Raw genomic sequence first — 26,916 nt, forward strand, 5'->3', positions numbered from 1 at the left:
TTTAAATAAAATTATAAATGTGATAATAAAAGTAACTTAAAACTTGATTAACATCAATTTCCTTTGAATTATCTATAGTTTTAATTATTTTACATACTGAAGGGATCACATCATTCTTTATTTGAGAGGAATTTTAATGTTGCATTTTTCATGGTTATTTTAACAAAAATGTGTAATCTTGTATTTTTAAAACTACATTTCTTTAAAGAAACAACCCTTACCATCGATCTCTCTAACGGTACTCAAAGAGAGATCTATGAACTCAAAGTAATGTTGTCAAAGATAAGCCATTAGATACCCTCGTAAAGTACATTTACTCACACGGTATGGTCTACCGTTTATGTTATTCAAAGGAAGCAGCAATGCTGCTAAAAAGATGCCCGCGCCTCTAGGTTCACAGTCTATGAAAAAAAAGTCGAAATACTTAAAGCAATGGGGCCGAAGAGATGTTACCACCATTAGGTACATTTAATGATCCACGTGGTTCATTAACAATCCTTAAAGGGAGATTCATAAAATCAATGAAATGTTGACGAAAAGATGTCTTCAGTTGGCACATTTCATGATCCTCGTGCTTCACCATTCACAGTCCCTAAAGAAGATTCATGAAATCAAAGCAATGTTGCCGAAAAGATGTCTTCAGTTGGCACATTTCATGATCCTTGTGTTTGACCATTCATAGTCCCTAAATAAGATTCATAAAATCAAAGCAATGTTGCCGAAAAGATGTCTTCAGTTGGCACATTTCATGATTCTTGTGTTTGACCATTCATAGTCCCTAAATAAGATTCATAAAATCAATGAAATGTTGCCGAAAAGATGTCTTCAGTTGGCACATTTCATGATCCTCGTGTTTCACCATTCACAGTCCCTAAAGAAGATTCATGAAATCAAAGCAATGTTGCCGAAAAGATGTCTTCAGTTGGTCCATTTCATGATCCTCGTGTTTGACTATTCACAGTCCCTAAAGAAGATTCATGAAATGAAAGCAATGTTGCCGAAAAGATGTCTTCAGTTGGCACATTTCATGATCCTTGTGTTTGACCATTCATAGTCCCTAAATAAGATTTATAAAATCAAAGAAATGTTGTCGAAAAGATGTCTTCAGTAGGCACATTTCATGATTCCCTTGGTTCACCATTCACAATGCTTAAAGGGAGAGTTATAAAACCAAATCAATGCTGACGAAACGATGTATTGAGTAGACACATTTCATGATTCACCATTCACTGTTCTTAAAGGAAGTCTATGAAATAAAAGTAATAGTGTCGAAGAGAAAACGATGAATCCAAAGCAATGCTGCAAAAAAAGAAATGTCCCCACCATTTGCATTACATTTGAGAGTTGAACAAGCTGGTTCAAAAATGCTAACGGTGGTTCATCTATAAAATCTGATTTTAGAAATTCTATCAGGAAATGATCAAAGTAATTCTGAAAATTCGAATAAGAGGAAATCAACGCAATTCTAATTCAACAGTCAAATCTAAGAATATTTTAAGTATTTAATAAGAGAAAAGAAAAGAGATAACATTTTAAAGCTCAACAGCTACATGAAATTCTAAACATCGAATGAATATTAATATTCAGTTCTTTTTTTGTTTTTGGCAGTGCGCATGCGCGTCGTTACTTCTACGTAAGAAGAAAATTGTTACTTGACGGGAACATCCCGCCCCCCGTTGGATGTTAGTCCAACATCATCCGGTAGTGGAAGTATGTTAGAGACGGCTCGGCGAAAAGTTCCTCTAGCTGTTTTGACGTCAACCACTCTGACAAGATTGTCTTCTCCAGGATAAGTTTTCACAATTCTAGCCAGATTCCACTGCATTGCTGTCTTACTAGGATCTTTAAGAAGGACTAGTTGATCAACTTTCAGATTTTCTTGTTGACAAGTCCATTTCGAACGTGTTTGCAGTTGACTCAGGTATTCATGGCTCCATCTATTCCAAACGCTGTCTTTCAGACGTTGAATCAGGCTCCACCTAGAAGAAAGAGAAAAAGAATCTGGAGCAGTATGATGTTCAGGAAATGACATAATCGGAGCTCCAACTAGAAAGTGTCCTGGTGTCAACGGCTGCAGATCGTTAGGGTCTGATGACATGGGCGAAAGTGGGCGTGAATTGAGAATACTTTCGATCTGCACTACGAGCGTAGTCAGTTCTTCAAAATTTAGTAAGTTAGATTTTGTGACTTTCAAGAGTATTCTCTTCATGGATTTAATATTAGCTTCCCACAGACCACCAAAGTTAGGAGACGCAGGCGGTGTGAAATGCCATTGAATTCCCTCTTCAGCACTAAAGTTCTTCACAGAGTTTGACTGGCAAAGTTCAAGCATTGAGTTCAAAACATTTCTTGCACCTTTGAAGTTAGATGCGTTATCAGTCCAAATAATCGACGGTTTTGAACGTCTCGAAATGAATCTTCTCAAACAAGCTAAAAAAGCATCTGTTGTCAAGTCTGAGACAACCTCGAAGTGAGTAGCCTTAGTACTGAAGCAAATAAATATAGCGATGTAAGATTTAATTACAACCTTAGATCTCTTCAAATTAGGTTTTGTTAATATGGGGCCAGCAAAGTCTAAACCAACTTTATCAAAGGGTCGTGATGGTACGATCCGATCTTTGGGCAAGTTACCCATCTTTTGATTAATAGTTTGTGTCTTAGTTTTGAAACAAGTCAAGCATTTATGTATGAATCTTCGGACTCTATCTTGTCCAGAAGGTATCCAGTAAAATTGTCTAATCAAATAAAGTGTTGTCTGAACTCCCGAGTGTAATGATTTGTTATGAAAGTGTTCGATGATTAATTGTGTAAGGTGATGAGATTTCGGTAAAAGCATTTGATATTTTTGTGATTCTGTTAACTCGGAGAATTTCAAGCGACCACCAACTCTCATAAGTCCATTGTCGTCCATAAACACATTCAATGATATGATTTTGCTATTTTGAGGAATTGGCTGTTTGTTTTTTAGGCATTTAATCTCAGAGCTAAACTCTATAGATTGCACACATTTTACTAACACCTGTGTAGCATTTCGTAGCTCGAATGTACTTAAATTATCCCTTTTTCTATTTGTATCTTTACAGTTTTTAAGAAATCTTAAGCAATAAGCTGTAATTCTAACCAACCTAGTGAAAGAGGAGTATCGATTAAGGAAATTGTTGATGTTTTCGTTTCTCTCTGCGACGTTTGTGCTTAAAGTTAAAACTTTCCGAATTTCTAGTGTCTCTGGATTTGCTATAAATTCTTTGTGTGTTTCTAAAGATTTTGGCCACGACGATTCATCTTCTTTCAGCCACAGTGGAGCCTGCCACCAAAAGTCGCTGTTTTCTAATTCTGAAACCGAAAGTCCACGTGATATTAAATCAGCTGGATTATCCGTTCCAGGACAGTGAAACCATTCTGAAGGATTACTGTGTTTGTGAATTTCCTCAATTCTGTTCTTTATGAAAATTTTAAACCTATCTGGTGAACCTCTTATCCAAAAGTACGTAATAGACGAATCAGTCCAAAAAATTCGCTCAACTGGAAATTCCAAACCTTCTATGATTTTTTCACTCAGTCTAGCAGATAAAAGTGCTCCCATAAGTTCTAATCTAGGTAAAGAGAGCATCTTTAACGGCGCAACTCGTCCTTTAGAGGCAACAAAACTAGTAATGATGTTTCCATCGTTTAGCTTTACTCTTAGATAGGCAACCGTTCCATAAGCTTTGATGGAAGCATCTGAAAATAGGAGTAACTGGATATTGTCTATATCTTTAGGTAATGCATGTGAGAAATAGTAACGCGGCAATCGAATGTCACTCAATTTCTTTAAATCATCACACCATTTGTTAAATGCCTCAATGGTTTTATTTGGTACAACCTCATCCCAATCTAAGCCTAAACACCATATTTCTTGTATCAGGCATTTGATACGAATAGTAAATGGCCCAATGTATCCAATAGGATCAAATATGCGACCTGCAATTTGTAAAATATATCTTTTAGTCCCCTTATTTTTCTTAAGGAATAATTCAACATTTCGAGTATCAAAGTAAAAATAGTCTTCCTTGGGATTCCATGCAACTCCCAGGACCTTTGAAGGTATTAAAGTTTGATCAAAAGAATCAATTATGTCATCTACTTCTAATTTATGTTCTTTCAACTTGTGAAACAGTTCTGGGGAATTTGTTTTCCATTTTCTCAAACACATGCTAGCATCTTTAAAAATTTCATAACTCTCTAAACAAGTAGTCAGAGCACTTTCTACCTCATCTTCACCTATGAGGCAATCATCAACATACAACGATGTATTTAACAGTTGAACAGTATGAGGAAATTTCTGTACATACCTCTTCAAGTGATGTTTTATGGTGGCATTAAGTAGAAAAGGAGAAGATGTCACACCAAACAGAACTCTTGTCATCCGGTAGGTCTCATCAGGACTGAAATCGTCTGGGCTTTTGTTCCAAAGAAATCTGGTGTAGTCTCGGTCTTCTTCATCAATTTCAATCTGCAGGAAAGCTTGCTTGATGTCAGCAGTCACAGCTACAGGATGAAGTCTAAATCTAATCAAAAGAAGAAAAAGATCAGGTAATAAATTAAGTCCAGTATACAAGCATTGGTTTAGTGAAATCTGTCCAGCAGAATGCGATGATGCATCAAAGACGACTCGTAATCTACTTGTACTCTTGTCATTTCTGACCACAGCTCTGTGAGGCAAGTAGAAGCAATTCTCTTCATTCAAAGTTTCGTTTTCCTTTGTAACAGGCTCTATAATGTGCTCTTTTTGATAATCTTCTAAAACTTTGTTGTATTCAAAAAAATAGACTGGATCGTTGATGAAAGATTTTTTCAAAGACTGAAATCTTCTACTGGCGACTACCTTATTATTATGTAAAATACTCTTTAATTCAGGTTTCCAGGGCAACTTCACTTTGTAGCGATTATTTGCATATGAAATTCCTTCTTCAAAATTCTTCATTATCTCTTTTTCGACATTATCTTTAGTTTCTGAGTCCACATTAATTCCTAAGTTTTCCAGCTCCCAAAATTCTCTTAGTTGATCGGAGATGGATTTTTCTTCGACGATAATTTTGAAGCTACATAGATCTTTATGAATGCTTCCTTGACCCTGAAGACACCAGCCAAAAATGGTTTCTGAAGCTACCAGTTTATCGTTCAATCTTCTAATTCTACCACTGACAATGTCAAAATAAAAATCAGCTCCAACTAAAATTTCTATCTTATTTTCTTTAGAGTCATAGGAATCAGCTAACTGTAAGCCTCTCAACTGCTTATATGCTTTTTGAATGTTGGTATCAGGTGCTGGTAAATTAGTAGCAGATATTTGATCGGTGACTAGAGCTTCAAGTTCAATATTTAAAGAACGTTGATCCCTATTAGCTAATCTGATTTTAACAACATCATAAATTTTCTCTTGAGCTCCATCAGCTCCGAAGGCATAAACAGATAAAGTTTCCGATCTTACAATGGGAAGTTTTAATCTTTTTGAAACTTCTTCTAAAACGAATGTTCGCATGGATCCATTATCTAATAATATTCTAACAGGTGAAGTTTCTTCATTTAATGATGACTTAATCATAGCGGTACATGTTTGCAAATAAATTCCAATAGTGGATTTAATCAACGAATCAGTTTTATAAACTTCATGGCATTGCGAAATAGCAGTAACAATTTTAGTTTCGTTTTTATCCTCAGCTTTACCAAATTGATAGCAAATTGTTCTGTTGTGTTTATGATTACATATATCGCAAAATGTCCTTTTCTTACAGTCTCTAATTCTATGATTTTTTTGAAGGCACAAAAAGCAACGAGCTTGTTTTCTTAACAAATCCTTTTTTTCATCAATATTTACATTGTTGCAGTGTTCCGAACTATGAGTTTCTTTACAAAAGATACAATTACTTTCTGTGACAGGAGCTAAATATTCTACTGTTTTGTTTACATTTGAATTGAAAGGGCGATTTTGATTTCGAGGTGACTCACGCGAATTGCCAAATTGTTGTTTTGCGACAGTATTATGATTAATGAAGTTTTTCTTTCTATCTACCCTCGAGTTTTGGAATGAAACAGATTCCCTACATTCTATTTCAATTTTTAGAAAATTTATCAGTTCCATTACATCAAAATCACTTAGATTTGCTTTATCTAATTTTCTACGGTTAAAGCTTAAAGCTAATTCTTCAGGAATTAATTTAATCAAAATGGGGTACAATAAATGTCCATACATTCCGGAAGTTACTTTTAAAGAGTCCAAACTTCGAATTTGTACTTCACAAGTGTCATATAATTTTCTTAATCCTAAAACATTATTAGCATCTTTAACAGGATAGAGATTTAACAATTTGTTCATATGAGCATTTATAACTAATTCATCTCTACCGAATCTTTCTTTTAATAGTTTAACAGTTTTTCCATAATTTTCCTCAGAAAGCGAAAACCCATTAACAACATTAGCTGCAGCACCTCCTAAAAGTGATTTTAAATACGAGAATTTGTCTATTACAGATAATGTTTCATTTTTATCAATTGTACTTTGAAATTGATTCCAGAATTCTATCCAAACACACGGATCTCCATAATATTTTTCTATCTATAATTTAGGAAGTTTAACATTATTATTTATTTTCCGATTCAAAACTTCTGTGGCTATAGTATTGTTGGAATGTTCTTGTGCCTGAATTAAATTTACCTTATCATAATTATTAGCAGATGCATTACGAAGAAAGGATTTTATCTTAGAAGAAAGTTTCGAATTCCATAAAATAATTTTCTGACCATATTCCATTGCAGATTCAATTTCTGCATCAAAATCATTTTCATCTACAATTAGAGATTGTATAGTATTATCTAAATCATTTATTTGTTTTAATCTACTAGTCAAAAAATCTAAATGTTGTTCTAGTTCAGTATCAGTATTTATTTCATCAAATTCTTGTTCTAATTTGTTAATATATTTTGTTATGCTAGAACGCAAAACGCCTCTAATTTTTCTCTGTTTAGTTAATTCTTCCATATTTTAAAAATTCTTATCAACACTAATAATCAAATTTATAATTTGTATGATGCTTCAATATTTCGTAAATATGTAAACAAATACTGCATCACACAATCAAAACAAAGCAACTTTCTACAAAACAACTAACAACTGCTTTAAATTTGAAGCATCAAATTATCTAAATCTTCATATAGATCAAATTATCAAATATTCCTACCTTTCTTTTCTTTACACTTCCTGATCAATCCGAAATCGAAACAATCTATAACAACAAGAATGTTGTTTCGCGGCGGCGATGCACCAAAAATGCTAACGGTGGTTCATCTATAAAATCTGATTTTAGAAATTCTATCAGGAAATGATCAAAGTAATTCTAAAAATTCGAATAAGAGGAAATCAACGCAATTCTAATTCAACAGTCAAATCTAAGAATATTTTAAGTATTTAATAAGAGAAAAGAAAAGAGATTACATTTTAAAGCTCAACAGCTACATGAAATTCTAAACATCGAATGAATATTAATATTCAGTTCTTTTTTTGTTTTTGGCAGTGCGCATGCGCGTCGTTACTTCTACGTAAGAAGAAAATTGTTACTTGACGGGAACAGGCACATTTCATGATTCTTGTGTTTGACCATTCATAGTCCCTAAATAAGATTCATAAAATCAATGAAATGTTGCCGAAAAGATGTCTTCAGTTGGCACATTTCATGATCCTCGTGTTTCACCATTCACAGTCCCTAAAGAAGATTCATGAAATCAAAGCAATGTTGCCGAAAAGATGTCTTCAGTTGGTCCATTTCATGATCCTCGTGTTTGACTATTCACAGTCCCTAAAGAAGATTCATGAAATGAAAGCAATGTTGCCGAAAAGATGTCTTCAGTTGGCACATTTCATGATCCTTGTGTTTGACCATTCATAGTCCCTAAATAAGATTTATAAAATCAAAGAAATGTTGTCGAAAAGATGTCTTCAGTAGGCACATTTCATGATTCCCTTGGTTCACCATTCACAATGCTTAAAGGGAGAGTTATAAAACCAAATCAATGCTGACGAAACGATGTATTGAGTAGACACATTTCATGATTCACCATTCACTGTTCTTAAAGGAAGTCTATGAAATAAAAGTAATAGTGTCGAAGAGAAAACTATGAATTCAAAGCAATGCTGCAAAAAAAGAAATGTCCCCACCATTCGCATTACATTTGAGAGTTGAACAAGCTGGTTGCTGAAAGCGTCAAGTTTTACTAAACAACAAAAAACTTTTTGAAAGTTATTAACATATGCATAAAAGTTAAATAAAGAAAGTCATGTCTAAGAAAAGAGATAAATATGAACTTAAAAACCTCATTTTCATTTAAAACCATTTATTGTATCCACCATACCGTGAAACCGAGTGCATACAATTTTTTGTCTCTCTAAGTCTATCTTCATATCTATATTTCCTGTCTATTATCTCATTTTCCCTATACACAATTAAGTGTTTCATAAAAGAGTGGCACCATGCTCACTGTGTTAATAAGTCTGTGTATCAAGGTGGAGAAACCGGAAACAATAAGTCTCGTTATCCTTTATTTGAATTGAAGATGCAGAATTGAAGATGAGTTAATTGCGAGATAATAATCTCGGAAGAACGAATGGCGTCGTCGTCTCGTGCCAATAGACAATGGGAAACAACTGAAGTGTAGAAAGAAGAATTTATCGTAGCTTTTGTGATAGAAAAAAAATAATTTTCACCTCCTAATTTTAATGAAACAAGCAGCCGACAAGTTGCGTGCTGTTGACTGCAGCTATTATTTTATGATAAATATAAGACTCAACATTTGAATGGAAACTTTCATGTTTGGCTATTTTGTAGACTTGATAATTGCTTTTATGTTGTGAACACAATCGTAGTACGCTTATTGGATCTAATTAGTATTTTCTTTTCTATTAGAAATCTAATAATTGGAATTGAGGGATTTCGACAACTTCATTATTTATCGATATACACTACCGTAATAAACCTCCGTTTTATTTCCTTTACTAATTTATCATCAAAAGGATCCAAAATACGTTAATTTAAAGGTTCCATGAAATTCAGTTTCTAAGTTTCGTCATAAAAAACGGAAAGAGCATTTTTTAGGCACGTGGCTAAAAAAAAATGTTAGAGAAAAGCACACTGTATTTAATCAACGACATCAAAATAATCAAATTTGACACCAGACCAAAATACAGTTCACCATTTCAAAGTCCAAACTATAATCCTATTAAACTAAACAGTAAAAAATTCCGGATCAAATTACGATAAAAAAGTACTAGTAGTCAGGATGCCAGTACTTTTTATTGTAAAATTTATTGGACAAAAAATCTCATATGCTATAATTTTTTATACTGTTAAATTTATTGTAAAATGACTAAATATTGTTGTGAGAATTACAGCAAAAAATTTAATGGTAAAAATATATTTAACTGTGAAATAGATGTTACGGATCAAAGTGCCAGTATCGTGATTTGGTCAATAGTTTTTTTTACAGTGTTCTTTGCTATCAGTAGGAACAGGGCATCCAAGATAAAATATATCACAAGCCAAAACTACCAGTAAAAGACGATTCACTAGATTCACTATATAATTAGAATAACGTTAGATTTTTATAAACTAAACCAATAGTTTAAAACCAAATATTTTTATCACAAATATTTTTACTTAATTACTCTTTTTAAATCGGTCTTCTTGTCCCTTTTTTTTCTCATCTTTTTTTTTTTTTTGTTTAAAGAAAATTTCTTGCCTGGTTACAACTCGAAAAACAAACTATTATTAAATCGCAACAAAGTAAGGCAGAAGAATACTTTCTAAACATAAAAACAATTATTTTTCAAAACAATACATGAAGGAAAAACGATAAAAAGATGTTACGAATCCCTGCATCCCTTGAAGACCCAGTTCCGGTTAATACACCGATGTACTGATATATGCATTTTTGTTCAAATTTTAATTGGTAAAACAAGTTATCTTATCCTCGCTTTTGAAGTAGGAAATGAAAAAGAATACTCTAATTTTTATACTATTGATATTCTTCGTGTTCTACTTGTTTTATTTCAAGGGATTGAAATAGAACTCAACAAACAAAACTTGCTTCACGAATCACGCTTGATCGATTCAAATTCAATAGAATTACGTAAAAAGTTAAATTAGTGTTACGTTTGAAGTTTTTGTTCTTCATCATTAAAATATTCCCTGGTTAATTACCAAAGAGAGCGTAAAGCGTACAAAAGATTTATTAAAGAATGCTTGAGATATTTTATAGAATTCTCTAATGATAAAGTATCAGAATTCTCATTTTTGGTGAGAGTAATGTAAAAACTTTTTAAATTTTGCTCAATTCACAAACCATTACTGCAAAATTATTGATGAGTTGAGTGGATCATTTTCCTTTAGTTTCATTTTACTGAATTTGTGTATATAAGCTTTAAAGTTTCTATATTATCCGTTAAAGTTTCTATTTACCTTTAAAGATTATATCTAACCATGTCATATAAAATCTGTTATATATAGAAATAATGATATTTTTGCTTTACAGTTATATTTAGAGCAAAAGTCTAATATTATGACCCCTAAAATTTAAAAAAAAAAACTTACAAAAGCTTAAAAATCAAAAAACATGAGAAAATATGTTTGGAATGTATACATTTAATTAGATGATCAGATTTAAAAACATAAATTACAAATAAAACTTAAATCAAGCCCCTCTGAAGTTTCCCACAAGCTCTGTATCTAACCTTTTAATGATTTTGCATTTGAGTATTATGGAATCCCGATCGCTAATTTACAATCCAAAGGTTTTTAACGACTTGTTCTCTTTTTTTGATATTTTTCTCTTGGTTGTAGTTCATCGCAGTTATATTGAAAGCCTTTATTTCTTTTAAAATTTGTTACCCGAACTAAAAAAAATGTTTTTAATATTTATTTAAGAAAATGCCAAACAGGAGATCCGGTCGTTAAACCTCACTGGATTGGAAAATCGCTTCCCGATCATGTCCGAATAACAAAATATCTGTTTTATTCAGCACCAACATTAAACAGAAAAAAAAGGCTTGAAATGTCTTAACAATACAACACAATAACTTAAGGGAAGTGCAATCAAAAATTAAAATTATCTTAAATAAATCCTCAAGCCAGTTTAAATTATAGAATTAAATTGGAAAAATCATACATTTTCTAAGCGAATGAAACCATTGGTGTTGACAAACAATAGACTTTCATTCATCTTCACGGATATTGTCCGCAACTAGTTTCATGTGATTTTTGATAAGTGATTGCAATAGTCTAGTAATTAAATTAATAGTCTAGTAGAATTAAATTGGAAAAATCGCACATTTTCTAAGCGAATGAAACCATTGGTGTTGACAAACAATAGACTTTCATTCATCTTCACGGATATTGTCCGCAACTAGTTTCATGTGATTTTTGATAAGTGATTGCAATAGTCTAGTAATTAAATTAATAGTCTAGTAGAATTAAATTGGAAAAATCATACATTTTCTAAGCGAATGAAACCATTGGTGTTGACAAACAATAGACTTTCATTCATCTTCACGGATATTGTCCGCAACTAGTTTCATGTGATTTTTGATAAGTGATTGCAATAGTCTAGTAATTAAATTAATAGTCTAGTAGAATTAAATTGGAAAAATCATACATTTTCTAAGCGAATGAAACCATTGGTGTTGACAAACAATAGACTTTCATTCATCTTCACGGATATTGTCCGCAACTAGTTTCATGTGATTTTTGATAAGTGATTGCAATAGTCTAGTAATTAAATTAATAGTCTAGTAGAATTCAATTGGAAAAATCATACATTTTCTAAGCGAATGAAACCATTGGTGTTGACAAACAATAGACTTTCATTCATCTTCACGGATATTGTCCGCAACTAGTTTCATGTGATTTTTGATAAGTGATTGCAATAGTCTAGTAATTAAATTAATAGTCTAGTAGAATTAAATTGGAAAAATCGCACATTTTCTAAGCGAATGAAACCATTGGTGTTGACAAACAATAGACTTTCATTCATCTTCACGGATATTGTCCGCAACTAGTTTCATGTGATTTTTGATAAGTGATTGCAATAGTCTAGTAATTAAATTAATAGTCTAGTAGAATTAAATTGGAAAAATCATACATTTTCTAAGCGAATGAAACCATTGGTGTTGACAAACAATAGACTTTCATTCATCTTCACGGATATTGTCCGCAACTAGTTTCATGTGATTTTTGATAAGTGATTGCAATAGTCTAGTAATTAAATTAATAGTCTAGTAGAATTAAATTGGAAAAATTATACATTTTCTAAGCGAATGAAACCATTGGTGTTGACAAACAATAGACTTTCATTCATCTTCACGGATATTGTCCGCAACTAGTTTCATGTGATTTTTGATAAGTGATTGCAATAGTCTAGTAATTAAATTAATAGTCTAGTAGAATTCAATTGGAAAAATCATACATTTTCTAAGCGAATGAAACCATTGGTGTTGACAAACAATAGACTTTCATTCATCTTCACGGATATTGTCCGCAACTAGTTTCATGTGATTTTTGATAAGTGATTGCAATAGTCTAGTAATTAAATTAATAGTCTAGTAGAATTAAATTGGAAAAATTATACATTTTCTAAGCGAATGAAACCATTGGTGTTGACAAACAATAGACTTTCATTCATCTTCACGGATATTGTCCGCAACTAGTTTCATGTGATTTTTGATAAGTGATTGCAATAGTCTAGTAATTAAATAAATAGTCTAGTAGAATTAAATTGGAAAAATCATACATTTTCTAAGCGAATGAACCCATTGGTGTTGACAAACAATAGACTTTCATTCATCTTCACGGATATTGTCCGCAACTAGTTTCATGTGATTTTTGATAAGTGATTCCAATAGTCTAGTAATTAAATTAATAGTCTAGTAGAATTAAATTGGAAAAATCCCACATTTTCTAAGCGAATGAAACCATTGGTGTTGACAAACAATAGACTTTCATTCATCTTCACGGATATTGTCCGCAACTAGTTTCATGTGATTTTTGATAAGTGATTGCAATAGTCTAGTAATTAAATTACTAGTCTAGTAGAATTAAATTGGAAAAATCATACATTTTCTAAGCGAATGAAACCATTGGTGTTGACAAACAATAGACTTTCATTCATCTTCACGGATATTGTCCGCAAATAGTTGATGGATTTTTGATAAATGATTGCAACAGTCTAGTACTTAAATTAATAGTCTAGTAGAATTAAATTGGAAAAATCATACATTTTCTAAGCGAATGGAATCATTGGTGTTGACAAACAATAGACTTTCATTCATCTTCATAACACGGATATTGTCCGCAACTAGTTTCATATGATTTTTGATAAGCGATTGCAACAGTCTAGTAAAAATGCCACGTTTTGGGTTTAACCATGGTTTTGTACTAATCTCCTCTACTTTGACTTTAAGATACCAACTATAATTATTTAATTATTACTACAATAGACTGTACTGTCTTGTTTTATAAAATGAATCCCAATAAATTGACGCTTTTTCTGCCACTTGTTTCTTTTTTGAAAAGAGAACCGTTCTTTTTAAAAGTTGCTAGGTACAAATGGGTTAAAATAAATACTTAAATGTAAAAATTACCAGTAATTTGATGAAGATTTAGTTGCATTTTTACCTCTTGTTAAATTTGCTTTGCAAGTTTCTGTGTATGTAGTAGTTTTGCTTGCATTTATCTCTAACAGTCACGAGTATTTCAAAATATAATTTGAATTATTTTTATCATTTGCTGGTAATACTCATACATATTAGTATATTGGTGTTCGCAAGGTGAGTCAAATTTAATATATTTGATTTCCCAAATTCAAGTGTTAAAACATATGTCAAGTATGTTTTTACGAAATAAGTAAGTAACAATTTATAAACAGGTTGTTCTGTAATGACCATCCATTTATAATTTAATATTTCTTGTCAAAAAATGCACAAAATAAGGTCCGCAAAGTAGTTTTTCAATCATTCAAGGACAAAATACTACCGAATACCCACTGAGGAATGTGAAACTTGAAACGTCAAAACCTATTTCCATTGCTGGATGAAATAAACAGATATTGAAAGACATTTATTAGAAAAAATGCCAATATTTGGCAGGCAATAAAACTGGTTTCGATGTTCCTCAATTCTGCCTTCCTCAATTGTGAACTGACAGATTTTGATACTGTTTTTGTTTCTTACTTGCTTAAATGTTTATTTGCTACCCTAATATGTTTACCTTTTTAACTTCGTCTTAAATAAGATTTCTAAAAATATACAAGTATTTTTAATATACATTAAAATAAAAATATACATTTAAGCAGAACATTCTGTAACTAAATAAATGGGTTTTCAATACTTATGTTTTGCTCGAAAAAATTAAATTATCCGGTTATTTATATTAATATAAATTGCCTTTAAAGTTCAGCAACGATCAATGAAACAAAAAAAAATCTCAATAACCACAAAAATACTTCCGTTTTCTATTTTTTTTAAAATATACAATTGACACTAAAAATCACCACTTCATTAATAAGCTATTTTATTGTTACTACGTTTCTATCAATTCGTTTCGTATTTATGAGTTTGAAATTTCGCAATCAAAATTTCGTCTTCTTTTCGACTAATTAGTGTTCTCAAATCTCAACTGTAGTTTCGCGACTGATAACAGCAGTGCAAGTTAAAATTATTTTTCGAAAACTTCAGTTGGAAGCAATGCCGATTTATCTACCTGGTTGTTCAAAACTCCGAATAATTTTCGACTAATTAAGTTCTCAAATCTCCTCGGGAGCTTTTGTCTAATGACAATAATCAATCAATCAATTTTCAACTACTTTCAGACTGCTACACACAGCATATATCAATATATTATTACCAATGGGGTATATTTATCGTTAACAAAAATTACGAATACTCTCTGACTATCTAGAATTCTCAAATCTCTACAGGAGCTCTGAGTGTAATGATGACAATACTAGTTTCAATTTATAATACTAGTTGACCACTACACGTGAAATTTATCGCCAGGTTATCGCCTAAGAAATTATGATTTATCTAAAATTTAACTACTTCCAGACTAGCCAGATTGCTCAAATAGTAACTGAAGCTGAATGCCAAGTTACAATATACATTATTTTTGTTTGTTGCAAGACGAATTTGTGTTACCTTTTGATCGCTGATTGAAATTTCGGGATACTTTCCGATAAAATTGTTTTTATCAGACCCAGAACAAAAAACGTAAAGAACATCACTTTCATAAAAAAAAAAAAAAAAAAAAAACTTTCATCATCTTTCATCAAACTTTCTCTCAAAAGTGATATTATCTTTTTCTTTTTAGTTTATCTAAAAAATGTAGTTTCAAAAATCTTCGTTTCATTTTATTAATAAATCTTAACAGCACACTAATATATGTTTTCATCTACATCCTCTATCTAAAATTACATTTCTTCTCAAAAATTGCACAGAGAAAAATAAAAGTTATAAGTGTTAATTATTTATTATTGTAAATCTCAAATACACATTAAGACAAACAAGGTGAACGATTTGAGCTAATAATATTTCAAACATTTCCGTTATTGTCCTAAAGATAATGCACGAACGTGAACCTTTTCACTGATCTTGAGAAAATACTACAAATAATACTTACTTCAGATCATTAATCATTTCATGTAAAGCTTATTATTTATCGGATCCACAATCTTTTTCTGTAATGGAGATGTAAATAGAGGAAATAATTGAATTATAGAAAATAGGAAGAAATATTTACTTACAACACAAGTCTGTTTCTTATTTATTGTATGAGAAATGAATGTATTTCTTGGTAAGGGCTTACAAACGACAGTAAAATATGTTATTAGTTAGGAAGTTGGCAAAAATAAATAAATAAATAAATAAAAAATTGTTTGAAGGCAGGTCTGTAAATTCATTTCTTAATTAAAGAAGCAAAATTATTTAAAGGTAGGTTTATAAATTCGTTTCTTAATTAAAAAAAATCAAGATTAAGGAAAATGTAGGTACTTACGACAATGATAAATTATGGGATGCTTTCTTTTTTTCGGCTTTCATTACTTTTTAGTTGAAATGTGAATTATTCAAAAATATGTGAGTAAGAAAAGTAAATAAATAAGAATAATTAAATAAATAGTCCCAAGAAACTAAAGCCGTAAGATGTTACTTGACTAAAAACTTCGTTTACTCTCAAATAGGAAATAATAGTCGATATGTTTCAAGCTCTCAAAAATAGGCACTCATCTTCAAGACTTGCCAGGCGTGAATGAAAAGAAACAAAAGTGATTCGAAATAAGAAACGTAAAATTGCCATTTCCATTTAATTCATTAGCAACTTTACGTTTTATACTTCAAATTAGTTTTGATTCTTCACATTCACGCCTGGCAAGTCTTGATGATGCGCACCTATTTTTGAGCGCTTGAAAGATGTCTACCGTTATTTAAAGTTTTTATATTTTTGAAGCGAATGAAGGTTTTAATCTCATAATAAATAAGACTAAAATTCATGAAGAGCGATTTTTAAAGAGGGCGAAAGAAAAAAATTGCCCAACACTACTCTCAGATTCGTCTAAAAGTTAGTATATACATAGATTGGTATTAAAAGTTTTTGAGAACATTTGTTAAATATATTTTTTTCTTCCGTTGTTGTAAATCAGCACTGAATCGTATTGTTTTATAATTGATACAGTTTATATTGTTGATAGGTTATCAAAAATTAAAGAAATACTATATTTAATCGGAATAAGTAATTTTGAACATAAATATGCTTGCTTTCAAATTAAATTAAAATTTCAAGAGGTTTAAATTTGTTAAACTCGAGTACTGCTTACACGGCTAGAAATTGTGTTTTTTTTTCTTTCTCTTTTTTGTATTTTGTAAAAATAAAAGAATTTATTTTCCTGCAATTTAACAAAAACGTGATAATTATTCTTCAAAACTAAAAACTTATCAATTAAAATCATTTTTATTATTTCATTCACCGTGAATCACCTGGGTACTTTGACTTTTCAATCAGAGAAATTGCCTCAACAAATGGCATATTCCATAAATGTTCAAGAAAAAAAGAGCTTCAAAAAGGCAATTCTTTTCAGAGGGGTGCGCCAGCATGTCTTTCTGAAATCTTGAATTGCCCCTCGCTGGGTAGAGAGGGCAGTAAATGGCCTAAACCACCTCTAAATTCTTCTGGGCGGGATGATAATGCCTTTTTGGAAGAAAATAATAAGATGGTTTCATAGGGCGGATTCGAGCACACTAGGGGTTAAGATTCGGCGTGTGTGGGCCTTCAGTTTCATTCACTTCTGTCTTTTTCAGCCTTGTCTTATAAGGGTTAAAATAAATGACGAGAATATCCGTCAAAGGGCGGTGCACTGGCTCTAAGAAACATTTATTGATTGCGCTTTAGAATCTTAGGTAAGGGGGGGGGGGTTGTTTTCGAACGTTTTTGGTTTTATTGATAATTGGAATCCATTCATGCCAAAGAGACTCAATGAGTATGTTTGATAGAAAATTCGCCATTCCCACCTGAGCGGGGAAAGAGGATATAGTTTTGGAAATGGAAATATGTAAGAGGAAGTTTTGATCATGAAAAATCAATGAAAATAACTCTCTTATTTTCTTGTTATCTAACTTAGAAAGCAGAAATGATTTTAATGTAGTACCAAATCTTAAGTTATTTTGCTGGGAGAAGTTTGAATTTTGATTACTAATACTCGGATTATAAATGAAAACTGCATCTAATTAGTAGTATAAATGTAGTAAACTGTATCTTATTAGTAGTATAACACACACAAAAAACACGTGTTTTTTTCTTAATTCCATTAAGGTTAGACCTTTCACAGAGGAAACGAGAAGCAAATCCAATAATTGCATGACTATTTCATGGAATATTGCACAGATAAAATACTTGAATTGTTTTTTTACGCATAAATTTATCAAAAACTCGTAATTAGGTAGTATCAAGCGACGTCACGCGTGGGTCAGCCAATCGGGTTCGACACACACGTGACGTCGGTTACAGTTATTCAATTAAATCTGATTTTGAAAATTGAATTAGTGTGATAATAAACCCAAAGGTGTAACATTAGCAAGCCATGCACAATTATGTGATTAGACGCAACCATGTGATTAGTTGCAACCCAATTTAGAGCAGCGGTGGCTCAAGGGCTGAAACGTCCACGTCACAATGAGGTGACCCACATTAGAATACCAACATTGACTGGTCCATACGAATTATGCTCTCAACTATCGCCGACTGACATAAAATACCCTCAGTGATAGACGATCAAGGGTTAAAATCCCCTTTTCTCCGGGCAACTGTTAGAGGTTTTCGTGGTTTTCCTCTCCAAGTAGCGTAAATGTTGGTAAGTTCCATCCCTTTTCCTCTGGATTGGGATCAAAATTGCAAAGCTACAGAGATGAACGTTGATAGTTTTACATTTAGAATTGGATCGGCTGTTCAACTTCTGTTATAAAATAATAAAAGATAAAAAATTTCCAATTTAAAAGTTCATTTACGAGGAGAAACTTCACTTCAATTATGAAAGACCCAATCTTATCCCATCAACTCTCCCTATTTAAAGTAAAAAGCCTTTTTTTTTCAATCCCGCTGTCTTCATTTAAATATTAATTGCAACTTTAAGTATGCGTATTAACTAATTTCCTTTTTGGCAGTGATTAAGATAAAGATAAGAGCGATGATAACGGATTACCCCGCAGACCGAAAAGATAAGAGTGATTAAGAAGATAATATTAAGAACGGTGATTACAGATCACCCTGTAAATATAAATTTATTGTTTTCGGGATAGCTTGGTCGGTAGGGCACTGGGCCCATGTCCGAGAGTTCGTGGGTTCGAACCCCGCCGGCCGAAGACTCCCCGTGTAGTAAAGTGACTGATGCATGTTAAATCTGTCGAGTCGCAAAAGTCCTCCGTGTTCCCATAACAAATCAATACCTCTAGAGGTACTGGATTGGATATCGATCGATCTCTGATTCAGGTCAAAATTACGATCTGTGGATGAATGAATGGATGTATGAATGGGTCCGCCCTATAAACGGGTGCGACGCATGGGGTGGCAGAAGTCGAATTCTTGGCCATAGATGGTGCCCCTGAAAAACAAGAAACGCACACTCTACCTTAAATTTGCTCGGTTTCACCACGCAGCTTTGCCCGTGTGACAAGTGGCATTAGAAACAACAACAACAAAAATATAAATTTATTTCAAAAATGAGTTTAAACTAATATATATATTTTTATCCTAACAAGTTGGTCAATGAAAAAAAAAAGTTTTCCAAGTTTCATTGGTATAAAATTACTAAAGCTTCTCGAAATTTTTTTTGCATATATTTCGGTTGTTCTCCATTACTCCTAGAATCCAAAATCTTCCATTATTGTTGTAAAAAAAAAAAAAAAATTGATAGAACGCAACATGAGATAATGCTATTTCATTAAATCGGTTGCATAGTAAACAAAACATTAGCGAAATACCTCAGAAACAAGTTTCAATGTGAAGGCTTTTAGGGTAGCTATAAACAAAACCCCGCGAACCCATAAATCTTAAAGACCTATTGTTTCTCTTCCCGAAACTATGGATTATTGGGCATAATAATTACGAGTTGAAGTTCCGCAGAATGGGCTTGAACAATAATAGAAGCAGAGGCCATAAAGTTTCATGCATTTTTAGTTTGTTGTCAGAGAAACTCCTGAATCGAAAAGCTTCCAAAATGGCTTGAAACGACTGTAGCTGAAATATAATTTCGGCATCATTTTATTGTAAATCACTTTGAAGTTGCAACGGAAAGTGCAGGTTTAACCCATTTATGATAATGTCTTTCGATGTTTGGAGAATGCTGGAATTTTTTTTTATTTTATATATAATACTGCGGATAAAATAAATAATAATTTATTGAAATAGTTTACGATAGGTTATAAATCGCCTTTCATTTTGCTTCTGGCGGAAAACATAAAAATTTGCTTGTTTTTATGATTTTTGGAATTTATTATTTTCCTGAGTTTCGGTTATTTGTCCAAATATTTTTTTTATTTTTTTTTTTTTTTTTAGCGAATTTTTGTATTTCAGTTGAAGAACATCAATGTTCTACTTGTCTTTACAAAAAAAGAAAAAAAAAGTGTAGGTTATATATTTTTAATTTTTATTTGCAAAGTATTTATATTTGAATGAAAAAGATTTGATTTTATAGGTACTTACCTTAAAAACGTATAAATTAACAATTTTGCAATATTTTACTATTCAAAAATGAAATATTTAAAAAAGAAGTATAGTGCACAACAATAAATGATTCAGTGGCGTAGTTTTAATGATTTATAGTTAATAGTTTCGCTCATTTATTAATAAAAGAACATTTTTAGGGTGATGAGCAGTGTCGTGAAGTAGTCAGTAGCCCCGGCCACCCAAGGAACATTAAATTATTCCCATCTTATTTCTGTGGTGCATTTCTCTCGGAATGATACAACCTTCCATGGACGAGAGGTAAACAGGGAGCTAAAAGACACGTCATTTAATACCTCACCAATACCGTTCTTGTAATTGTATTTTATTTTGAAATCATATTTAAATACAATTAATTTCAATACAAATACAATTATTTAAATACAATTTATTTACAATTTATTTCAAAGCAATCGACGTCCGTCTTTCCCTCCTCAGTGGAAGGCGCAGGGTAAAATTATGAAAATGCTGACCGGTCCGATGCGATGTAGGTCAAGGTCTATAGAAAATCATTTTAAAACAGTACATTGTCTAAAAATTAATCCAAAATAAAAAAACAACATGAAAATGAATGTTTTTATTTCCTTTGGGAGGAAAAATCCGTAACTTATGTTTCAATAAAGTCTAAACCATTTCAAACTTAACCCTCCCCCCATCCCATAAAAGTTTAAAACGTACTTTTCTCGTTCTAAGATTTCCTTTGTCGCAAATATATTTTCCTGGGAAGGAAAAGTAACTGCAACCAGGGATCTCATAAAAGAGCTTCTCGTGACAGAAAGCCATAGACAGCTATAGACCCAACGATCGATGGACTGGGATCTAAATAAGGTTATTCGATATTCTAAGCAGGGAATCTGGAGTGAATATTCCGGAATTTGTTTTCATGGCACGTGTTGACCGTCACGACTCAGCGTTAATTCCTGTCCCCCTAACTGATAGACGACGTTTCCTGTTTTCTGCTCAAATTCAATCCCTCATTTCTCCCGAACCGGAACCTCCTACCCTCGTTGGTATTTCGATATCAGGAAAGTGCTGGTGACATGTTCTGACAGGTGACTTATGAGGATATGACCTTTACTTACAGCTTGAACTCGAGGAAGAACTAATTATAGTATCCATCAAGGTTTTTATATTTAAATAGAAGGGCAATATTCTAATGATAAGCCACATTTTCAAATCGTTTTGGAAAGCGTTTTGAGTGGCACCAGAACTTCAGTGTAAGCAATAAATTGCTTTAATTTAGCAGGGATTTTCCATTTTTTTACGGCTGCAATACACTAGGAAAAGCTTGATTTTATAAATAATTGCTATAGTAAACATTTAGAACAGTGAACACAAAACTAAGAAATATTACTAATTAATTTTTAAATATCTGATGAGAAGAATGAAAATATCTAAAGTTCAATTATTTAAAAAAAATAAACTTTTTTTAATTGATAATATTATGAAATTTTTTTACATTATTTAAAAAAAAGGAAATTTTTTGCTATAAAATTAATTTGAAACTAAAAAAACTAAACTCAGTGGCACGACAGCCCATAGAGGGCCAAGGCCTACTGTGCCCATCTCAGTTGGGCTCTGGGGTGCAGGAGCAGGTGTTCCGGTCGGGACGTCAGCCGAAAGTGGAAACCCCAGTATTTAGTTCCCAAGCCTGCTTAGTACTCACTTATCGACCCACTGAAGGTATGAAAGGCTGAGTCAACCTTGCCCGACCCGAGGATCGAACCCAAAACCTGTGGCACGAGAAAGCGAAGCTCTACCACCCAGCCACCGGGCATCCCAGCTTGAAACTAGATTTTAATAATTAATTGCAGGGATTTACTGGCAGCGGAATGGTTTCAGTATCGGCTAAACAATTTCTGCAAGGCATTTGTGAAGTATCTTTCTGGAAACAATATTAAGGGTTAGCTTAGTGTGACCTTTGGAAAGAGTATATATTATCATGTCCTCTTCAATTACAGTACGAGTTTTGTTTTAGGTATAGACGGGATGGTAATAAACGGATTTCGTCCTCTCACGTAGGTTCTGCATAAATTCTATAGAGAACCGAAGTTGTTTTGTGATAACTTGGCTGAGGGAATCCTACGCATGTGAGAGTGAGAAATCTTTAGAATATTTCACTGTATGATTGTGTGAATTAATTTAAACAACTCTATAGCCCCTCTCGACTGTTTGACGTTTCTATTTTGAACCGAGTTGTAACATTTGATACCTCAATTGGCCTCTCCGACCTTATTTAAAGATTATCACTTCAATTTTCATCCACATAAAAATGTTAAAGATTGAAAAATCATTGAATCAAGTTTTTTATGATTGAAAAAATAGAACTGTAGCCGTGGTGGCTCAGGGGATAGAGCGTTCTCCTTCTAATGAAGTGAACTGGATTTGAATCATAAAGATGGCTGGTCGATACGAGTCCGCATCCGGCTTGCACCGACCACAGTGCTGACGTGAAATATCCTCAGTGGTAGACGGATCAGGGTTACAGTACCTTTGCCATCAGGCTAATCGTGGGTGGTTCTCGTGGTTTGCCTCTCCATGTAACGCAAATGCTGGTTAGTTCCATCAAAAAGTCCTCCACGAAGGCAAAATTTATCCCAGTACTCGATCCAGGAGTTCCCTTGTCTTCTGGATTGAGCTCAAAATTTCAAGGCCACTAAGTTGAACTGTTTAACGACGGTTAAAAAATAAAATATAAAAATAAAATACCTCTGGGGGTATACTGATCCTGGAGTTTCCTTGTCTTCTGGATTGAGTTCAAAATTACAAAGCTACAGAGCAGTTATAAGCTCCAATTTGGATCGGCTGTTCAACTGCGCTTATAAAATTAAATAACCTGGCAATGAAAATTTGGCCAGTAGGTCTGGTACTGACTTACTGTGAGCAACCCAATATACCCCTATAAAATAACCAATTTTAAAAGTTGATATGGTTATTATGTCATATGGTTAGCTGCGTAAACAATATTTGTATTCAAAAGTATTCCGCTCAAAGTCATTTTTTTGTTTAAAGTAAACTCTGCTCTGAAAACCCCGAAATGGCTCATTAACTTTTCCATCTTTCCCCCTTTTCGTTGTTTTATTATCAGACATAGTTTATAACACTAATTTATTATAATGAGTATTTTATTTTGCTTCCGTTTGGAGCAGTTAGTTCCTTCCCATCTAACTCAACTTTCAAATTTTAATTTGCAAGTTGTGTTTGATGCATTTAACTTAATGCAAAATTTTAAATAATGATGTTTGCAATGGTAAATATGCTTCGCAAGTGAGATTTCTACTGATTTAGGAAGCTGATTTTCCGAATATCAATAAATACCACTTAATATGTTCTTCCACAAAACTCTTATTTTACAACAAATAAATACGGAACAATAATTACGAAACAACATATAACAATAAATGAAATGATAACTACAGAACATTTATTATTTTCTTTTGGGGGCAGCATAACCGATTCTGGCTCAAATTCTATTAACCGCCGTGGCATGAGTGTGATTTTGTCCACTATCCAGCTCTAGAACAAATTTAAAAAATTCCGTTTAAATTAAATTCCACTTAAGAGAGGTAAAATAGTAAGGTTTTTTAATGGAAATATACGTTTTGCAGTCAGTTTTCTATGCATTTTAATGCTGATTCACATAATACCTCTAATTAATTATTATTAATTATTAGTTAATTTCTTCATTATTTATTTTTTTAAGTCTACAAAGCATCAAAAAATCATATTGATAAATAAAGGCTAATTTTGAATGTCTCTAACAAAAATATGTATAAATTAAATTAAATTGTAGAACATACATAAGCGTAAAAAGCAATTTATCAACCTATTTCTCAATTAAGCATTTTCTTCTACAATTTAGATAATTTTTTTTAATTACTGGTAATCGAAGAATCTGTTTATTTAACATCTAATAAAAGGCAATTGAAAACAATTTTTTCCCTATACAAATATAAACTAGAAAGTAAAGATTTCAATTTATCTTTCTGAAAGGAATTATTTAAAGAAGGAAAAGGTTTTCCTTTATATGCTACCTTTAATAATTTGATTTAGTGAATCTCTAACTAACTTCATGCAAAATTGTTAGATTTAATTACATTTTTATAAAGCAACAGTAGTTTTTTGTATCATAATTGAATTAATATGACGAAAAATTAACTATTATCATTAATTTAATGCATTATATGCTACGTTTTGTTATTAATGGTTAAAGCTCTTTTTAAGTAAGAAAAGATCTTTTATTGATTAGGAATATAAGTATTTATTTTACTTATGAAAGTATTCTTTGTTAATTTTAACGTTATTAAGTATTAACCAAACATAATTTTCAAATATTTTCGTACAATGTTTTAATTAATTCAAAAAGGGATGTTTTGTTCTCCGAGAACCGAAGTTTTTATTTTTATTTTTTACTCGAATTAATTTATTTGAATTTTCAGATCATTAAAATGAAATTTCAAGATAAGAAAAATTAGCACACCTCGTTCTTTTAACTGTCTAAAACTGCAATAGCTTCTCGTAGCATTTGTGCTGTGTCTAGAGATCATGCCACATCTGAAAGAAATTAGAAATAGAAATTAAAATTAGGAATTTTGTTTACAAAGATGTATCTTGCTATTGACAACCGTTCAGTTGAATTGAGGGCGATTAAACCAACTTTTGCAGCACGAAAATTTACATCAAATGAAAAAAAGAAATGGCAAAAAAAGGAGTAGAATGTTTAAAAATTAAAAACAAAATTAATAAATGGCAGTAATTTAGAGGCCAACCCAATAGCTGCACTAGTTTAAGTACCATGAATTTCAACCCTATTTGTTTGCAACAGTTCTGTAAGAGTTTAGAGATTGCTTGGCGAAATAACTTTTCCTTTTCAATGCTTTTTAACACATTCGTTTTCATTTTTTAACTTGGACATCTTTGTTATTTTTGTTTATTTGTGTCGAAGATATGGAAAAATCACGTGAATTAAAAATAGAAGATGTTCAATTTTGAAAGGAAAAAAAAGGGGGAAACTGAATGGAGTAAGAATAGAAAAGAGGCCATGAATTCCTACCTTATTTGTTCATAAACAGTTCTACTGCAGTTTAGTGATTATTTAACGAAATAACATTCTTTTTTAATCCCATTTTCATGCATTTCTTTTAATTTTTTTCAGTTTAGACACTTTTGTTTATATATGTAGAAGGTATGGGAAAAATCACGTGAATTAAAAATAGAAGGCGTTCATCTTTGAAAGGAAGAATAAGGAAACTGAATGAAATAAGAATAGAAAAGAAATTATGAAAATAAATTTATTGTTAATTCAAGGCAGAAAAAAAAGTGAGTGAAAGTATGGACGCAAAACATTTATGAGGATTAAACTGCAATACAATAGCCACTTTTCGCTCATTCATATATATTTTTCATTAAAAAAAATTAACTCTGACTTTTTTTTCATTAAAAAAAGTTGCGAGGGGCAATGGCCTGTGATCCCCCCCCCTTCTTTTGACATTTTTACCCTATCACTAATAAATTACAAGCAAAGTTGAAAAGAAATGAAGGTTACAAATTTACAACCACAAGGTTAAAGTCTTAAAGGTACAAGTCCGAGAATAAAGAGTGAAAGCACATATCTTGATATCTCTTTTTTATTATTATAAAGGCTTGATTATTTTAATTATTTTTTATTTTTTATTGCATTCACGCTAACTCGCCAGAAAAACGAACTATCACCTCGTATGCCTTAGGGTTTTCCAAACCTTTTTGGCGAAACCATCAACTACCTCAATATCCATGCTTATAACATTCATGTAATGAGTTTGTGCCATGAATAAGAATATTTTTTTTTCTTAAGCTATTATTATTTGTTCGATTTTCATGGGGCTGGATTCAACCTTTTCTTTCGCGTTTAATGACCACACTCTCCGGATGAACATGCCTAAAGCCATACTAAAAACAAGCAAACAAATATCGAGATAGTGCTAGGTGCTTCGGGGAAATATGCGAATAGACATTGCTGTTTTCGAAAGGCTTAAAGATTTATGTAATTAGAAGACAAAAAAAGCTAGAAAAAACTTAATGAAAATAATTACAACACTTGATCCTTGTAGATTTTAGCTAACACTTTTTTTTTCCATTCTAAGATTCGAAGCTTTTGGCGACGAGATTTTTTATATTTTATTTATTTATTTATATTTTTTTATGAAGGAATAATTTTAGTGTGTAAAGGTTATTACCATAAATAGAAATTTCGCGTATTTATAATCAGTGGCAAATTTTTATTTGTAGAAAGCATTTTTTTTTTCATCCTGTCGGTTTGATAATTTGTATACAGCAATACGCTTTATAAATACCATTACCTCGTTACTTGTTTTTTTTTTTCTTTTCGAGTTTACTAAGAATTAATTACAAATTAAGAGCTCTCTGCCATTTTGGTATTTCCGTTAAGTTCAATTTTCTCTTCCTCGATTTACTAAATTAAAAAAAAAACTTAGGATGTTTGAGTGCATAGAATTGTATGAGTTTGAGTTTGAGTGCATAGAATTGAGGAAAAGTAATACTGAAATTTATTATAACTAAGTCAATTTAAATTTAAAAAAAATTAATTTTATGCTATACACTTTTCTTTCTCTTATAATTTTTAAAATGTACG

At 31.8% G+C, this 26,916-nt stretch overlaps 1 protein-coding gene across 1 annotated transcript; it reads right to left on the bottom strand.

Moving 5' to 3' along the window:
• Nucleotides 1-1,521: 1,521 nt before the first annotated feature.
• On the bottom strand, nucleotides 1,522-26,092 carry LOC147813976 (uncharacterized). The gene is made up of 4 exons (XM_087160186.1): nucleotides 25,998-26,092; nucleotides 24,766-24,839; nucleotides 6,695-6,825; nucleotides 1,522-6,595 (listed from the first exon to the last, which is right to left on the bottom strand). Exons 1-4 carry the CDS (start codon nucleotides 26,090-26,092, stop codon nucleotides 1,649-1,651), a joined length of 5,247 nt encoding a protein of 1,748 aa, XP_087016312.1. The 3' UTR covers nucleotides 1,522-1,648.
• Between the last annotated feature and the right edge of the window lie 824 nt (nucleotides 26,093-26,916).

The sequence above is a fragment of the Parasteatoda tepidariorum genome, chromosome 3, assembly GCF_982258835.1.
Source record: "Parasteatoda tepidariorum strain Cologne lab strain chromosome 3, Ptep-v5.0, whole genome shotgun sequence".
Lineage (NCBI taxonomy): Eukaryota > Metazoa > Arthropoda > Arachnida > Araneae > Theridiidae > Parasteatoda > Parasteatoda tepidariorum.